The sequence below is a fragment of the Vidua chalybeata genome, chromosome 11 (assembly GCF_026979565.1).
Source record: "Vidua chalybeata isolate OUT-0048 chromosome 11, bVidCha1 merged haplotype, whole genome shotgun sequence".
Lineage (NCBI taxonomy): Eukaryota > Metazoa > Chordata > Aves > Passeriformes > Viduidae > Vidua > Vidua chalybeata.
In genome coordinates this window covers 11,926,385-11,945,587 of record NC_071540.1, presented here as the reverse complement: position 1 = coordinate 11,945,587, position 19,203 = coordinate 11,926,385, and the positions used below count along the sequence as shown (strand labels likewise).

At 39.0% G+C, this 19,203-nt stretch overlaps 1 protein-coding gene across 1 annotated transcript in view; it reads right to left on the bottom strand.

The window, feature by feature from the left end:
• The window catches only part of SLC6A2 (solute carrier family 6 member 2), a 56,069-nt gene that overhangs the window by 26,452 nt on the left and 10,414 nt on the right, over positions 1–19,203 (bottom strand). Inside the window, exons 3-4 of the mRNA XM_053952889.1 lie at positions 6,207–6,338; positions 2,232–2,469 (exon numbers count right to left, since the gene is read on the bottom strand). Of these exons, the coding sequence (XP_053808864.1) occupies positions 2,232–2,469; positions 6,207–6,338 (370 nt within the window). The remainder of the gene's footprint in view (positions 1–2,231; positions 2,470–6,206; positions 6,339–19,203) is intronic.

The window sequence follows — 19,203 nt, the reverse complement described above, 5'->3', positions numbered from 1 at the left end:
AAGTACTGACAACCAGCATATTTCTGCTGAATTTGAGGTACCTTTCTTGTGGTATTTGATGAACTGTCACATCACAGCACTCCCACTTCCTCCTACAGTTTATTCCTGTGCTGGTGGAGATAGAGGCAGTCAGCTCTGGCAGCTACAGAGCTTTAGAAAATAATCAACTCTAAATTCTTGGTCAGGCCAGCTTAGTGTGAAGGAATTATGTCCCAGAAAGAACTGTCTGTGTCTTTTCAGAATAATCGTACTAGCTCTCTGCTTGAGTCCTGTCTTGGAAGTACCTCTTTTCAGTCACTCTGCAACTGCAAAATAAATGTTTGGTGTTTTTGGTCTCCCTGCTTCCCCCTCAGCCTACCCAGCAGAGGCCAAAACTTTGTGTGTGAGTGTTCTGATGTAACTATACAAACTAGAGAACCAAGTTTAAGTTGTATCACTTCCCATTTCCTTTTGTGACTCTGGCACAAAATATGAAATTTTATAATCAAAAGATTCAACTCTCCTTGTTGTAAGAAGACCATAAGCATGAATTGTGTTATTTGATATAAGAAAGAAACTGTTTTCTGATTTCATTGATAGGTTGGATCTGAATACACTGAGACTTTGTACAAGTTTGGGTTGACACCTGAGCTGTACAGCTGGACCCAATGAGCTCACCCAAATACTGGATAAGTGAATATAATGCCCCTTGTGATTCCCTGTTTTTACAGCTGGGAAAACAGATGTTATAGAGTGTTTTAGTTAAGTGGTTACCCTTCTCATTTTTGCAATGTAATCTAGTCATTAATAAGTACAGGGCCTAGTGACCTAATTACAGCTGAAAATTCAGGGATTAAAGCATAATGAAACGTCAAATTCCCTTTTTGTTCTTACCTTCTGAACCTTGAGTCTCATTCATGATGAGGAAAGGACCATACTATTTCCAGTTTCAGTGTACAGACAATCATTAATTGAGCTGTTCCCCAGATCAGTGGAACTAAATCAAAACATCGTGAATCGATTCTACCACAGCCTCACCCACTACAAAGTCAAAATCATTACCCAAGCATGATGTGATAGCAGAAGTTGCTCAGAACCCTTTTAAATAATAAAAAGGCAAAGCAAGAAGTAGAGATTGCATTTTACTTTACTAAGACTTAAGCCTTCTATTGTAAGGGCAGTAGATTTCACAGCTGTCATTATTTGCCATTTCAGTAAGCTCCTTTGAACTCAAGCCCCCATCTTGTTTTCAAAGCACTGAGTTTCGTTTACCCAAACCCCTGCCAGCAGTTTGTGTATCACCACTGATCTTTCACTGTGCTGTCTTCAGAGAAGGAACAGCGGCCACAAATGTTAAAGAGCTATAAACAGAGACCCCAAGAGCCCTACTAGTTATTTATGGTAACAGTGTTTTCCCTTTGTTTCTACAAGGTTGGACTAACTGCTTAGCAGGTGTGTGCCCTGGTATCTTTCTACTCCAAACACAGAAATATTAATTGATTCATTATTCAGATTAATTAAACAGCTGATTCAATAGTTTGATGCTCATCCCCTTTCTCCTAATCAAATCCCATTTCCCCTATAAGTCCATAATGAAAATATTTATACAGAGATTGGTATCTTTGTTTTATAGTTAAGTTGTTAATTTATATACCTTTTGGGGTTTGATTTGAGCTGTTTGATTTAAGCCTGACTTTGCCTGTCTCAGCCTGTGTTGCAGAACACTCTTTTGCTTTGGCATTGGTAAAAGCCTGTCTTTCTATAACCTGGCTCTTTCCCCCTGCTTAGTGTTTTATCTCACTTCATTGAAGTATTGAAGCAGAGGAACAAACAGAAATCTGCTATTGCTCTGAAATTTTGTGAGTGGAGCAGCAGTCCAAATCTGTGAACAAATGGTTATTTTAAAGGCTTAAACTCATCTTAGTTTGGCATGTAGTCACCTCTGTCAGAATATTACTGTGTTTCTTTGCCCTAGCAAAGCTGGTGCAAGCAAAAGTGGCACATAGAGAACATTTGTGTCTTGTCCAATTCCATTTTGCTCAGTAGCAAGCACTGCATTAGCACAGGAGAAACCAAAGATCACAGAGGCAAAAGTCAGTCACCCAGGCATACAGACCAACATTACAGCTCCACTTTAACCTTAGTCTTCCGATGCTTGTTCTAGAGGCTGGTTACAAACTATTTTACCTTCAAGAGGAAACTCCCTTAGACATAGAACTTTGAATAAATAGCAAGGTCAGGTCAATACTTACTCATAAAATTCAGCTGCAGGAGTGAGCTTGTACTTGGAGTATTTAGTACCATTGCCAAGCACTGATGCATTGAAGAGTTTTGGATCTGTACAGTTTGGGCTGTTCCAGCTGTTGTGGCAGTTTGTCCAGGGGAGCTCAAATGTGAATGATGAAAATAGATAATACAGAGACCAAGCTATGATAACGTTGTAGTAGAAACCCACGTAAAGAGCTATGAGTATCACTGCATAGCCTACACCTAAAGACAAAGGAAAACTAGATTACACATTGCACTTGACATGCAACAGTATATACAAACACTGGAGTTAAACTCAATGATACATGACTGCAAATTCATTTTAGGTCTTCACACCAATAAAAAGGAATTTTTGACATTTGCATACACATATGTGGACACAATGTACCTGACCTCTAAACAAAAAAATCACAGAAATGGTTCTGGAAAATGACTGGCTTTTATCAAATCCAGTTGTTTGTCAGAAAAAGAAATTAAACAGTGCAATGTCAAAATTTGTCCTTGTACAACTCCATTGCTGATTTGCTTCCAATGCAGAAGACTGCAAGCCCATGTTAGGAGTGAAACTCACTTCATCTTCATGACGTCAGGGACCTTGGCAACTTCTCTTGGAAAAGTAAAGCTTGACACTTAAATGAAGTTTCCCTATGTCTCATGTTCCCACCCTGAACTAGTTTGGAACAGACACTGATCCCTCTCTTGTTTCTTTCCCAATACTGCTCTCTAGATTGGCTTCCATCAGCATGGAACTGGCTCCAAATCATGCATGAAAGAGTCTGTGCTGTTCCACTGAGGTGTCCATGGTTTTGGCCATGCCAGTAAAACTTGGTGACTATCAGGTTGAGGCTAAACTGTGTGTGACATTCAACCCCTTTTACTGTCTCTCCAGGATTACAGAATTCAGAGTGTAAGCATTCTCTTTAGGCTTTGTATTTTTGTATATCATGAAGTGTGGCTGGAGAATCTCTTTAGCAAAAGCACCCCAGAAAATGCACTTTCTCCTCATGAAAATGGACATTTTCCAACCGTTTGAGAGGAAGCTTTGATACAAATGTTGGAGCCCAATGAAAGTTGTTTGGCAGAATTGTTAAGGAATCTTGCTTTACCTTGACTTCAATCATTCTTACTGTGTGTGCAGCTTTGTTCTCTGAATCCTTCCTCAAAGTTGTATGTACTGCATATAAAAGGTAGGGAGTACAGTTATTTTATGAATGTCATCACTGTCACAGAGGGTACTGTCACAGCAACTAAGTGCAAATCTTCTAGTTTTCTTCAGTTTAATTTTTTGCATCAGAGGCCTAGCAGTTGGAGATTATTAGGCTTTATTATTTCTTTATAATGGAAGGAAGTAGCAAACATTCTGAGTATTAATCCAGGACTAAAATTTGCATAAGGAACAGATTCTGACCCTGAAGGAGCTGTCAGCTCAAAGACTGCTGCAGTACAAAACAGTACAAAATTTACTCTTTGCTCTGCAGGAGGCTTTTAATCTGTAAACCAGTTTGCTCATCCCTAACAATGGGGAAATAATTGTGAAAGTAAAGATGAAACAGTATTTTCAAATGCTTGGAGCTTAAATGAATCTAGTACTTGAATACTCAAACTCTAGTGATACACCATGATCAATAGAATGGAGAGGAGCTATGAATCCCCAAAAAGAATAATTCTTAAGTATTAAGGTGAATGTTAAAACACTAAGTATGGATAATATACAAAATACTAAAATTAGATGATTGTTGTTTAAAAAAGTGTTCCTGAAATTCCTCTGGTCCAGGAGGACCTGAGATGTTTAATATCAGGATTAAAAAATACTGGATCAAATGTGTTTAAAATAGCTCTTTTCTGTGATCTTAAGAATGTTCAGGAATGAATTTGCTCTTATGTTTCTAGGTTTTCTTAAAAGTAATGCTGCACCACCCACAGTCTAAAATAGACTCTGGAAAAAAATGCAGAGATGAAAACAGACTATGTTACAAAGGTTACAGGGTATATTTGTAATTGCATGTGTTATGATAGCATCTCATTAGAAGTAGAGTGCTTAGAGTTCATAGCAATAATATTCATAGCTAAAATTAGAACTATAGTGCTGTTCATTTAGAGAAGCTGTTATGAATTTGTGTAGACTGTGTATTTTTCCTTTGAGTGAGAGATTTGAGTTGTCCCAGAAACAACTCCAAAGCTCTAGCAGTAAAATGTCTTTGCATGTTATCAGAGGTTTTAGTCAAAACTTTAAATGTACTGAGTTTATACCGAGGTGTAAATGTCTCAATGCTTATTACTTTTTGAGACTCAAATAACTTATGCTATTCTATATTCTTGTAATAAGAAACTTAAAATTCAACAGTAATGTATGTTTAGTCCACCCTGAAAATGTCAGCTTAAAAGCACAGCTGGAATGTCAACAAGAATATACATGAAATAAGTTCTATTTTCCTTTTTCATAATCTTTTTCAATCCTGAAGTCAACACAGAATACCTCTGAGCACAGTGGTATTTGGCTCAAATGCTTTGAGATCCTGAAGGTCTAATTTTTGCATTTAGGTTTTCAAAATCCTCATTGTTATCCAAAGGTATATAAATAATACTGACAGGAATTTTTATTGAGCAAGGGTATTCAGGTTCCCGGGTGCTGAGATGAATTTTATCTCCCATGACAGGATTATAGAAGGGCTAGGTGAATCTATATGAATTAATTTTAAAATTTTGAGGCACATTATTTTATTAGATTGCGTACTTATTTTTTGTTGTATCACTGATTTTGCTGTGAGTTTTGGGTTTGACTGGTAGGAAAAACCCCCTCCACTTTTCTTATTGTGTGGCACTAGACTGCTTGAAGAGGAAAGCTGTATTTTGAGAAGACTAACATTTACTCAGTGTAACCTATATCCAAGCAGCAGATCCATCAAGTTTGGATTGCTATTGTTAAGCTCCTCAGCTTTTGTCAGTCCCAGGATGAACATGATCTGAATTTTAAGGTTCTAAGGTCAGCTGAGCTTGCCTGGTTTAGTTTCAGGTATGTCTCTGTTGAAAAGGCTTTTGCATGAGATTTTAAATACAGCCTGGTATACATAAAAAGGAACTTATATTTTTTGCTGGCAAGCAATGCTGAAAAAAAATCTTCAGGTTCCTTGAAACAAATACTTGTTTCATGTACAGAGCACATATGGCTTCTTTTATACATTGATCATTTCCTGATCAAAGCCAAACACCCTGAAGCACCTAACCTATTTTTCCTTGCAGAATGATGCTGTGCACAAACAACACTCCAGAGCCTTTTATTCAGTGATGCTGGAGAGTTAATCCTAGTGGTAAACACTCAATAGTAATAATGTTCAGTTTTTAATAAGTGTTTTTCATTGCTAAATCTGAAAGACACTTTACAAAGACTATCAGGATAATTGTTCCCACTTCACAGGCAGGAAAACTGAGGTACAGAGATACCACAGAAAACTCCTGTGCTGTTATAAGTCTAGTGGCCAAACTGCAGTCTTCACAACTCCATTTTACTGTTGTAGCCACTGTGGTATGTTGGCTTCTGCAGAGGAAGTTCCATGCCCTGAATGGAGTAGTGGTTACCTTAGTCAATGGGGAAGAGAGGGCTGAACTAACCCAGATGGGATTTGGTATTTCCAATGTTTGGATTGGCAAACCCCCCCATCCACCTAGAGATTCCCAGTTCCTTCCAAACCCCAGTACACAGGGAAAGGGAGGGCAGGGCTGAGCTGCTCCTGCTCATTGCCCTCTGTTACACTCAGCCAGCAATCACCCTGAAATTATTTCTGTGGCTTTTCCCATTTCCTGTTTCACCTTTGATAACACAAAGACTTCTGACTTCAAGGGTTGGGGAAAGGTCACCAAATACCACCTTGTCTGTGAAAGATGAGAGATCTTTACATTGCTTGTGATCACACGTGTGTGGCACCCTCAGGTGCTGTTCAGAGGAGCAGAGGTACACTTACCTTTGAAAACTGGACAGATTTTCCAAACTGTGGCAGCCCCTTCTCGGTTATATTGTCCCAGTGCCAATTCCATATAGAACAGGGGCATTCCAGCAATGATTAAGAAGAGGATGTAGGGAATAAGAAAGGCACCTGAAAAGACAGTAAAGAGACATTGTAGTCTTTGTATTGGTTGAATTTTTCTTTCTCTGTTGCTTACCTTTACCAGCTAAAGACAAAACCACTGCTTATGGGAAATAGAAAGGAAATATCAGGAATGAAGAACCCATGTATTCTTATCCCTTCTCCGCATTTATTAAAGGTCTCAGACAGAATCCCTGAAAGAAGCTATAGGCTGTAACTCCTATTTCCCCTTAATGTTTCCCCTCTGCTTTTTGGCTTTAAAGAGAAAAAAACGTGTCCTTGAAAATTAATCCCTAACAGAAGAAGAAAAAAAAGGTGAACACACTTAGCTGAAAGGGAAAGGGACTATGAAATTTTTTTTTTACTTTTTTTTTTTTTTACTGTAGTGTTTTCAGAAGGGAACACGGAATCAGCAGCAGAAACTAAAAATGTGAAATCCTATAAGTGCAGCTTAAACCACTGTGTAAAGTGTCTGCAGTAACCTCTGGCTTGAAAATTAATTACTACTCGCTAATTATATAGAATCTGGACTTCCATGACATATTTTGGATTTTGCTATAATAAATGTCCTTCTTCTTATGAAATGGGTTAGACAACACACCCCTTTCCAACCTAGTGACGCTCGTGGCCATTACTGTGGAGGATGTGGAGGTTCCTGCTAGCCCCAGTCCAGCATCTTGATACTGCAGCAGGACAGTGCTGGGGCTGCTGGAACCTTCCTGGAACACTTCACAAGGCTGAGCATTCTCCTGTGAGTTTGTATTGTCACTGAGAAACTGTCACCTTTGGAAAAATCCTGGTGTGTGAGCTACTGTAGCATAAAAAGTATGAAAGCTGAAAGACAAAAGGATCACCTAATGTAGAAACTACCTGAAAATGTCTTAGCTATTTCATATGATCCAGATCACAGAGAGATTACCCCAGTGCATGGCTACATGTGAAACTATAAAGCAGTTACAGCTGGTGTTTAATAACTGTTGTTATTAATGTTTAATAACTGTGGGCTCTGGCAGATCTCTGTGTTGTGGTACATGCAAAGGGTAGCTTTTATTATATTGCGCAGCTTGCTTGGTCAAGAAGAGTTCAATCAATATTAAACTTGCCTGTTTGAAAAACATTATTGGATTGCTTTAATAACTAGAGAGCTGATAGAGTAATTACATACACTGAATATCTGACTAATGTCCTTAAGTGTTACCTATGAAAAGGAAACTAGATTGTGAATATCATGGTTCAATTTTTCAGCAAAAGGAAGAAACAACAGTAGCTTGAAATTTTCTCCTAATAGCAAGTAGTACAAACTTCTGCAAAGCTTTGAAGTCTGTTGTATTGGTTTAGTAATTTGAAAACTTCCTTTGTAAAAGGAAGTAAGTCTGCATTGCTCCTAAATTTATACACTTACAGGAGGTAAAAATCTGGAAGCATGACTGTAGCTTTTCAAAACATGCCACTGAGCAGAATGAATTACATGTTTGAAAAGTATGTTTGAAACTATTGTTACGCTTTTAAAAGTCTGAATGGTTGTTTCTTTAACTTTTGAGCTTGCTTTTCACAGATATTACTGGTGTAAGCTGCCTTGCATGCCTGCTCAGAAAGGGAATTTTGACTATATACTGGAGAATAGAATGGAAAAACAAACTGCTCTCTTAGTCATACCACCAATCTACTTCTAAAAGTAACGTGCTGTAACATAATAGTAAGGAGAATGTATTCAGCATTCAGTCATAAGTTTAGTCATTTGAAAGTTGAAACCTTGCAATGAAAGAGAGGCAAGGTATATCAAGAGAAAGAAAAAATAGCTTAAACTTTTGAGAATGCATATTAAAATTGAAATATATTGGTTGTATCACTTTGGGGGCAAGAATCTTCTTCATGATGGAATGTAATGCAAATGCAACTTGCATTTTTATAAGCTACTACAGTGTTGGTGGTTTTAGTAATATTTTTGTATTGTTTATAATATGTTTTCTATGAGTGCTATGTGGAACTGTTGTAGGTTTGAATATTGTGCAAAAAAAATTGTATTCAACAGATACTTAATACCCTGCAGTTCTGAGCTCTGTTCAATGTGAAACACACTCAGCAAAATCAGTCTGGGATACAACATATTGCTTTCAGTGTATCTAGTATCTGGAAAAATTATTTTAGGTGGTTTTACTGTCAGATTTCCTGCAAGTGAGCTTTTGAAGTGCCATATTTGTCTTGCTTTGATCATATTACAGTGTGTGGAGCTGACTCACAAACCTGGCTTGTATTTGAGAGTTATGGAGTTTGCAGGGAGTGATGTTTGATTAATGTCATGAGATTGTGGAAAACATGATGCCTATTCAGGGAAATTTGTATTTAAGGAGATTAATCCTGGAGATGTGTAGTGGACATACGTATTAAATGCTGGTTTAAAATACTGAGTTTTTAAAAGTATGACTAATACCAAGATGAACTGTGAAGTGTACTGTACTTAGGCATACTTGCTTAAGTGTCATCTGTTTGGCTGCTAGTCATTCCAGGCTTTAGTTATAGGAGGTTTCTTTCTTTTTTTTCTTCCCCCGCCCTGCCCCCGCAAGGGATTAATAAGGTGTGGTGTAATTTTCATCAAAGAGCAGTTACACAGCATGGCAGGGTTTCGTAGCTGGGTTACTTTTCAGGTGCTAAGTGATTGAAGTATTTTGAAATTGAGATAAATACCAAAGTAAGGGTGCTTAGTCATATTAGTTTGACTTAATGTTTTGGAGTCTTCTGGAAACTTCTTGTTTAGCAGCTTCTGGTTAGGTAAAAAAAAAATAACAAAACGTCAGGTACTTTTGTAAGTATTTTTATGTTTGCTTTTATTTTCCTTGTGAATATCCAGAATCAATTTTCATGGTGTTCGCTCAACCCTTTCTGGGATCAAGGCCCCTTCGAAGAAAATAAATGATGGTCAAAATATCATTCAAATTTCCACATGAAATAGATATAGAATAGAATGGTCTGCAAATTCTTGTAAACAGCCTGTGTGTGAGAGCTGACCAGTGTCACTCTGGGCTTGCACAGGGGCTCCGTCTTAGGGCTGTTGAGAAGCAGTGTCCTATGAACAAGAGGTGTTTGGAAGAATTTTTAAATTCTTGCTTGTGTGAACATCCTGTGGGCCAGAGGCAAGGCAGTCCTGGTGGTCCTCTTGCTTTAGATCCACTGGTGTGAATTGAAGCACCAGCCCAGACTCCTCTGCAGGAGCACTTGCTGTTAATGCCTACCCTGTCTAGGAGGTCAGAGTGTGTTAGGAAGGGTGGCACCATGTGTCACTCCTGCCCGTGCCACTGGCCACAGAAACTGCAGGGCTTTAATTGCATGAGTCCAGCGTCACATTTGGAGAGGCCAGACAGCTGAGCTCTTAGGAAGCAGAGCTTGGCTAACACTCCAGACAAGCTTGCCAAGACCTACCTACCTCAGCGAGCTGGGGGAGCGCAATCTGTGCGATCGCTGCCTTGGCAGTAACGCGCTGATCGCACTCGAGGGCATTCCCCTCCCTCTCGGGGTGAGCACACAGCTGCATCCCACAAGGCAGCACTGATTTCAGCAATCCCTCGTGGTTCCTAATTTCCCTCTACAGCTAAAAAGCTGAAGTCATTGACATCTGTAATACAGCTCTGGTGCAAGAGCCATACTTGACTCTCTACTGAGTCACACGCAGCTCGAAAGCCACAGGTTGGCCTTAGACTGTTGTGAGCTGCTACATCTCTCTCCTGACAGATATCACAAGGTCCATACATGTCCCTTTAAGGCACCAGTGCAAATATGGGGTTAAGACAGCCTATGTCTTATGCAAAACTAGGTTAGGTCAAACCCTCAGCTTCTAAAAGAACCATCTATGTGAAACTTCAAGTGGAAACTTTCACAGTTTTTTTTTTGTTTGTTTGAAAAACTATTGCATTTAATTAATGAAGGACAAAATGCCAGACAGACTTTGCATTCCTGTATTCAGTGCCAAAACCACTTCTTAATTTTGGTATACCAGAATCCATACAGAGTGTTTCCTCTCTTCGTAAGCATTCCTAGCATCCTAAGGGGTGGGAAGCAAAAGCTCTAAATATTCTTCTCAGTCCTACCAGGAGGTCTCATCTCACTTTTAAATCCCAGAAAGGAAGAGGCATTAATTCACTAATGGCTGAAAAAAGATAATTTAAACAGCTGTGGTTATCCTAAAAGGACTTTTGATGAACATACAAGAAGTAGGCCAGGACAGGGGTAGTTGAAACAATTTTGAACTCTTTGTGCTTGTTAGCCTTCTGCATTTGTTACTATGGTTATTTCTAGTCAAAATGTTATACTGGCAGGGGTGTCTGCTAAAACAACAAACTCTGAGCAAATATGGCAGTATATTTTCCAATAGGAGTGTTTCCAGAATTTGTGCAGGAAAAGTCTAAGAGCAGAGAACTCCCAACTGGGTGAACTGAAATACCAGCTAATATCTCTAATAACATTTATCAACGCTGTTTTTTTTAAATTCAGAATAAATAGTACTCCAAATGATATCAACAAACAGTTGACAGAATGTAGCACATTTGCTTGGACAACAAGGAAAATGGGTGGAAACTCTGATCTGCACAGACTCTTGTGAATGAAAAACAAAGTCACTGATGCAGAGTTCTTGAAATCTAGATCAAGATTGTACAAGATCACCATGGGTAGAAAACTAGGTAATTGGAAAAGCAGGTGTTTCTAGTACATGGATGTTATCTGGCTCTTCAGCAGACAGGCCACCAAGCTTGCACAACCTTCCAGGGCGCCTCTGAAGGAGGGGAGCTGGAGCCTGCTGCACACAGCTGGGAAGAAGGGGTGGAACACTGAGGCCTTACTGACCTGAGATTAAAAGCAATGAGGGTCTGTGTGGTACAGCAAAGAGATGTCAGAGCTAGAAAGGAGCATGAGGGAACCTCAGGTCAAAGACAAGATGATGATGATGATGATAACAGCAGCTGTAAGATGATGTTGACAGCAGCTAGCAAGAGATTCTAGTTGTAAAAAATAACATTTTTCTGCAAAACAGATTTCATTACATACTACAAAAATTTCAGCAGCACTTTACACACGTAAAATTCTCCAAGTATACAATAAAATCTTCCAAGTATGCAACCTTTTTTAATGGAAAGTATTTCTGAATCATAAAACCAGTAGATCTATACCATGCTGAGTGGCATGTTTCTCTTGAAGTCTTTACATTTAGCTACTCCCTCTAGCAAACTCTTGCTAGATTTGAGCTTATTTATATTACTATTCTCAATTTGGGCTCAGAGCCTCCAGTTTTTTCAGAACTGAAATTTTAACAGCATTCCTTTCACTCAAAAGAAAGGGAAAACAAATAGTTTCCAGAAATGGTTCAGTGCTGTTGGCTGAGGCCAACTGAAGCCTGCATTTTTTGTCTTGAGCTGTTAACCTGCTACTGCCTTAAAATCACTTGAAGTAACTTGAAGTGCAGTGTGTTTAGAAGGTGGTCACTGATCAGTAACTGAAAGGGTTACTTAGGCCCTCCCCTCACAAATCCAATCATCCTTTTGCCTTTTGTTACAAGAGTCCTGTGCTAAAGAAACCCATTAGTAGCTATTTTGAACAAATTAATGAGAGCTAAATATATCCAGCCACTCAGAGCAGCATGATTCATTCATAAATAACAGCCAAGTCATTGGCCAAGATCCTATTTGCATAAATTAATGAAATGTTCACATTTACAACAATGTGTAGTTTAAAGATAATTGCAGGCACATACAAGAACAGGACTCTGGCCTGTGTTGTTTGGTAGAAAATGAAGGAATAAATGAAGAGTCATGGTGGGTTTGAGAGAATATAAATCAGATTGATCCAAGATGGACAGTGTGGCAGTGGGAGCTCTGGAGGTTTGCAGGGGCTTCCTGCTGCTGACCTTCACAACATTCACTGTTCCTGGCTTAGGAAAAGAGCAATTCCCATCATTTGCCATGAGCGTGACCATAGAAAGTCCAAAGATCTGCTTTTAACATTGTGCCTCTATAGCAGAGGTACTATTGGAGTTGGATCTTTTGTTTCTAGATCAAGGCAATAAGATGAGTTTTATCTGTAGTTTGGTAAGTAAATACTTGTAGTTTGTAACAATATGAAAGCCTAGCTGCTCATATTCCTGCTCAAATCCAGCATCTTGATTTTGTGCCTTTTTCTCTTTTAACTATCTGACTGGCTTAAACAAGAAATGAGAGCGTAAGTGAGCTGGACTGTGGAGCCAGCTTGTAGATTGTTCTGTTATTTATGCCATCTCTATTGCTAATGCTCAATAGAACAGGGGTTGTAGGAGTGGGAGGATCCCTTCCTGGACAGAAAACACTGCTGGGAGCAAACCAGCAAACTTTATAGTTCACAAACTCTTCAAGAAGTCCTAATCAGGGGAGATATGTAGTACTGGGCTACTGGGTCATCATGCAGATGCCTCCCTGGAGAACACAGCTGCTTCACAGCAGACATGACTGGAAGCTTAAGAGATATTAAATTAAGAGAGGAAAATACTATTCTAGCATTTAATTAATATGAATGCTCTATTCGTGCTTTTTTTTCTCTAACCTTGCAGCTATTAGGGGTGACACAAGGATATTCACCTGCAACTGCATATGAACAAAACCACCCAGGTGAGGTGTAGGCTGTACTTCAGATGTACAAGAGCAAGCTGCTTGTCAAAATGTACCCTGATTTATTGGTGGCAGAACACCCATGGCTAAAAGTACTTTTGAATTAAGATAGAAGAAGGTATTTTCTGTGAGCTTGTGGATCAAGATAAGCAGGTTTTCCTAGATTCCAGCACTAGATCCATAACAGCATAACCTCATGTGATAAGTTTTCCTTGAACTATTAAGTACTGAAAAGATATTTTCTGTGGTGTGTGGAACATCATCATGTACACAAAAGGAAATACTATTTCATCAGCTTAGTTGTCTCTTAAATGTAGGGAGAGTTGGTGCCAGGGAGATTTTGGCAACTGCAGTTCTACTTTGGTTCAGATATAGACTGTTAGTCACAGTTTTCTCATCTTTTCAGGGAAGTTGCATGTTCATTTCTGTTGGGTTTTCTTTTCCTCAGTCAGCTGTAAACTAAAATGAATGTTTTCAAAATTCATGGATTAATCTGAATTTGATGCCAGAATGGCTTGTGAGATACCTTTGTCTAACTTGCTGTCCAGCACAGACCACAGTTTCAGGCAGAAAAACCTACAAACCTGATTGGAAGATAGTAGACAGATCCTTTGCTATTTGGTTGTTTTGTTTTTCAGGGCTTTTTGCTGTTGTGTTGTTTGGGGTTTTTTGTTTGCGTTTCAGTTTTGAATCAAGTGTTGGTCTTCCTGTTTTATAATCGATAGACATGAGTGAACTAAACTAATTAATTACAGTGCAATAGTGATATCTGCTTTTCTGTCAGAAATTGTCACCCTACGGGTACTCCTTGGTGTTAGCAGGCTGAAGAGCTGTGCAGACATTTTTGGTACCTACATTAAGTTATGATACCTGCTTTCTCAGCTGTGCTTTTGTGCTCAGCATCTGGAATGCCAAATTTATATCCCTGAAATGTTTTTCCATCTTAATAAAAAAGAGCTTGGGATGAATCCCCTGAAGTTGAGCCCCTCATTTAGGCAGTATTGGTTGGTCCTTGGTCTCTACTCTCTCTCACATTCTCAGGATTGCCCCTGTGTGAAATGTGCTTTGTGCTGTGCATGTAGCAGGGCAATTCCCGGTTCTCAGCAATCTGGGATGGAGGGTGTTGCTCTTAAAGACTGCTTCTCTTTTCCATATTGTCAAAATAAAAACCAGCCAGCAGCCTCCAAGTTAAGCACCCTCTGGGGAGGATGCAGTACTCATTTTAGGCAGCATGGGATTCATAACTGTGCCAGGGTAAAACAAAGTGCCCAAGACATCTTAAATCAGCTCCAGACAAGTGCCAAGCAGCTTTCAAGAGGATTAATGTACAAACCAATAGGAGGAAAATGCCTTTACATTCTGCTAAAGAAGAATCAAGCACAACAATCTGTGACACTCTTAAAAACTTGCCTTATACCATTTAGTGATTAATCCAATTCTAAGTTGTAATTTCAATGTTCGGGCTCAAAGACAAAAGCAAAATACTAATTTTCCTTCCAGTCTTTATCAAGAGATTTATTTTTATTAGTGCTATGCTTTCTGTACTGTCTTAATCTTTACAAACTCTTGCCTAACAGAATCCCCTAAATTCTTCCTCTCAGTAAAGGGTTATTTCTATTGCAGAAGTGTGAGACAGTCAACTCTCTATCTATAAGAATTCTAATAAATCTAACCTTTACTCTCAGTCATTAGAAATGAAGCCTTCAGGATGAATGTTCTTTCTGACTCCACTAAAGGAAGCAGAGTAACTGTACTCTAAATTGCATATAATGCAGGCTAAAACAGGGCTTTAAAGCAGAAGGCAAAAAGTTATACACCCTATAAAGCCATTCTCCGTGTTTTCTTAAAACCCACTATGTGCAGTTTTCTGATATTTCTTAGATATGCTTTCTAAATTACAAGTTACAGATATCAGATATATTTGAAATGAATAGTTTGTTATCTAGCCATAAAGAATATTTTCTTATAGAAGACAAATGCTGCATAATTTTAATTGATTTTTAAACTTTAATGGCTACGTGTGGTGCTATTAACAATGATATTGGCAAATTTACCATTACAGTCATGGCTACTATTTGCACAATTGCCTAGAAAAATTGAAAATCCTGTACTCTTATCAAAGGTTATAGTTACTGTTGGATTGTGCTAATATTTTGGAAGGCCTGGGCAATGGTAATTTCCAAGTGGGTGTGGCTTCTTTACTTTGTACCTTTCTGTTAGCACCGAACACAGGAATTTCATAAAAACTGTCAGCAAGTTCTTCACAGAAATCTTTTCCTTTTGAAAATCTGTATTTGGCACAGGGTAGTGCTGGTAGTATTCTATGTGCCAGCCATTAGGTGGGGTCTCTGAGAATTTGGGCATTGTGAGCACAAAGTGAAACCTCTCCATATCATCCCTCCTGCAGAAGGAGGACTGTAAGAACTGCTTCTCTTGATATCAGTTTGCTTTAAGGGGTAAACTGAGTCTTATTTGGACCAGTATGAAATCACAACAGTGCTGCACAGATCTACCTGTACTGGCTAGCAACGCCCTTCTTTCATTTTCCATCCTCCAGCTACTCAGCTTCTTCTGTGGGAATTAATAAGACAAAAGTTTTTCTTTACGTTTGCAACTCAAGCCTTATGTTTCTTCTTAGTGGACTGTTTTCCTAATAGGCTTCAAGCAATGTAATTTTCCCCTCAGCCCAAGCTGTCCAGTACATGCTTTGTCACTGCCATTCTGCACAGGGCCTCCTAGCTCGATATGCCATGGAAGAATGTGAAAATGACCCCAGGGCCCGTCATAGCTCCCTCCCAAGATGAAGCAGAGGCCTATTAACAGTTTGAAGCAAAATCCTTCTTGTTCCATCACAGTGCAAACTTTTGCTTGGGCAGATTGCAGGGCAGTTTTGTTCACTGATTACTCAGACCTCATGATAAATCAGTCTGTCTGAGTCTGGTGTTTTCAACTTGTCACACAGCGCTTTTTTATTTTTGTATTTCTAAGCAGCTTTAAACACATAATACATCATGACTGTAAAACAGTATTTAGGAAGAAACATATAGGTGATCTTGAAGATCTCAGAATCTCATAATTTAGGGTCAAACAGTGATTTTGTCATCAGCTTCAGTATGAGTCAGTGAAGGATTAAATGGCTGTTTAGGAAGACCCTGGTAGCTGGTTTCTGGCTCTTTCTGTTAGGGTAGAGTCAAGACAGTAATTTATGCCAGAGAGTAACTGTATTCTTATAGCCACCAATTTCAAAAGTTCTAAAACCACGAAGTAGGCCCCAGAATACTTTAAAATGCATGATCTTCTACTACAATCCTTTTATTTCCCTGCTTGCTTTTAGTTTGGAATTTACTTTGTACTTTCCCAGCTTTTCTTTTCAGCCTTGAAAGCTAGAAAGAGAGTCTTGCCTAAATCATTTGTCCCTATGAAACTGTGAGAGGAAAAGGCACTTCTTAAAATAGTACTTTTTTATTGCTTGAGCTTGGCATAGGAGAATGCTGAGGTCATAGTCTAACTCTCACAGAGTAAATCTATTTTGTCTTATACTCACCATCACCTATGTAATCCTGGCAGTTTGCTTTTTAGGTAAAGTACTGAGCTATTCTACTGAGTGAATATCAGTTACTACTTAGTAGAAGTCTTCTGTATCAGTTTAGTCTGAGGAGTTTTTTATTACTTTACTGTGTTTTTCTGCTCACATAATTCTTAGTCTGGAAATTCTGTCCACTTAGGAGTCCTTAAGAAAGAGACGTCTGTTATTTGGGTTTAAATCCTGGCTCTGGTGACGTCAATGGAAAAAAATCACCCATTGACTTCAGCCGGGTCAGGATTCCTCCCATGTGGTTTACGAATCTATTGATTTTAACTAAGGCTGTACAGCCATACATACACAAGAAACAAATTGTAGGAAAGAAGCAAATGATCAAACTCTTCCCTAAAACAAAGTCCTGGACTGTCTTTGATCTCATCAATACCTGTCTCATAATCTCATTTACACATCTGAATTTCTCTTCTGAAAGGACACAAAGCACTGCCCAGCACTATTCCTTACTTTTGTAGTAAATTGTAGAACTAAGGTGCCTTGTACAGCTCCAATCTCCCCTCAGTTTGAGGGCATGAGCTTGGGAGCTTTCTTCAAGCATCAGTCCTACTGCACATCATGGGCAGATACAGCCCTGCATGCTGATGAAGAGTCATGTACCAAACACACTTCTGGGAGTGGCTTCTAAGCTGTAACTTGATGTTTTGGTAACATTTGGCCTTGAACTCTCTCATGTCATAGTAAGTACAATATACTTAATTGTGAAATTACTGTGTTGTGAAATAAGGATTCCTCTGCCAATAAGGAAAGATGCTGAGACCTCCTGAAATGTTGGTTACATTAACATTGAAGAAGAAAAAAGTAATCTTTCAATTGTAGAATGTATCCATGAAAGTCTGTGTGGAGCTTGTTTTTTTCCCCAAAGGCAAATCTTTTGAGGGTATTTGGAGCACCTACTAAATTTAGGATTAGAGAAATTGTTTCCTCCTGTATCAACCCCTGGGGAGAAGAGACTGTATCTCCATTTTATTGTTGCACTCTCTTTAAAAAAGGTGTGTTCAGGGCTTAACTTCCTCTTATCAATGGATTGTGTCCTTGCTGTCATTGTGGCCATGCTGACAGGTGAGGTCCTACACATGAATTAGGCACTGCTAAAAGCTGCCACTCCTATAATATCCTAATAAATAAAGTGGGAAATCCAAGAATGGTCTGCTAATAATAGTTGTTATTACTGTATTTAGAAGTAATGAGCCACCATGAAATTCTTTTTTCCTATAAAGGTTGTGACATTAATTATCAGGTTGGGATCTCCCAAGACCTGTGAGGATCTACTGCTCCACCTTGTGGTCTGAAAAACGCTTCCCGTTAACTCTACTCTGCACAGAGTGCTGTGCCAGGAAAAGTCCATCCTCTTCCTCTTTTTTTATTTAACTGGAATTTGACTGGAATCAGTATCATACTTTCCCTCAAGATACAGATCTTAAGGGCAAGTAACGTGCTGTCACCTTTGGCATGCTTCAGGATAGACATTGCAAGAGGGTCTTTCATTACAGAAGAGCAAAATAGAAATGAAAATATCAGTGAAGAGTGCTGTACATCACATAGGTCAGGAGATGCAGAATAAATTAAAAATAGCTGGCAAAAACCAAGATGCACAATAATCAGATGCTTTTTTCAGTACATACACTGGGCCCAAGGAAAAAGTGGTTTGGATGGTCAATGAGGCAGTTGCAGAGGGTTCATTCTTCCATGCTGCTGTTGGGCCAGAAAATCAGCTCATCCCCACAGTCCTGCAGGCTTCAGTAAAGATGAATGCTGTGCAATTTCCCAGCCACAATCCTTCCCCTGCACCAGTGCCACAAAAGCTGTTTCTCAGACTAGCAAAAGTGCTGCAGTAAGACAGGACACCCAGTGCCTGGAAATTATGCAATAACTTTCTCCAGCTCTGAAGTAAAGACTGCAAAGGAGTAATATTCTTTTCCTGTTGAACTGCGTACTTCAGTGGGGCAGAATCAAACCAGTGCTGCTCTTCTGACGCTGGGTTTGCTCTAGGGAAACAGTTTATAACAAAGCATTCTAAGAAAGACTTCATGTCTCTGTGGTCTAACACCACCAGTCTGTGAGGATTGGATCCTATTCTGGACAGCTAGCATATATTCTTGGACAATTATAATAGCCAAACTGTAGCAATCAGTTAATACCTACATTAAGAACACAAATTCTGCAATCACTTGTGCTTTTGGAAGTGAGTGGTTGTGTTCATAAAGCCTTAAGGAGTAGGAGCACTGGAAAAATTATCATCTTCTATAAAAAGACTTATTGTATAATAAGGGCAGCTTGTCTTATTACATACCAGCAGTCAGAATGTTTATCATAAAAAAAAAAACATTTATGGACTGGCAATAGACAGCTGCCTGCCCAATCCTGCCTGAATTTTGCTTAGTAATGTGTTATCACAGAATTCTGTTCACTGGAAAGTTGGTAGTGTGCTTTAGATGAATATGAGTGCAGAGAAGGACGTGGCTTACACAGCCAGACCTCCCTGCTGACAGTTTCTGCTTCTGAATGGTAAACCCTGGTCCCCAAAGTGCTGCTCTGTGCTGTCACCTTTGTCATGCTTCAGGAAAGATTGCAAAACTTGTTTCAGTACAGAATAGGGGAAAGGAGAAGGAAGAGTGAAAATAAAACAAAGGATAGTTTTGATAAGTAGTTT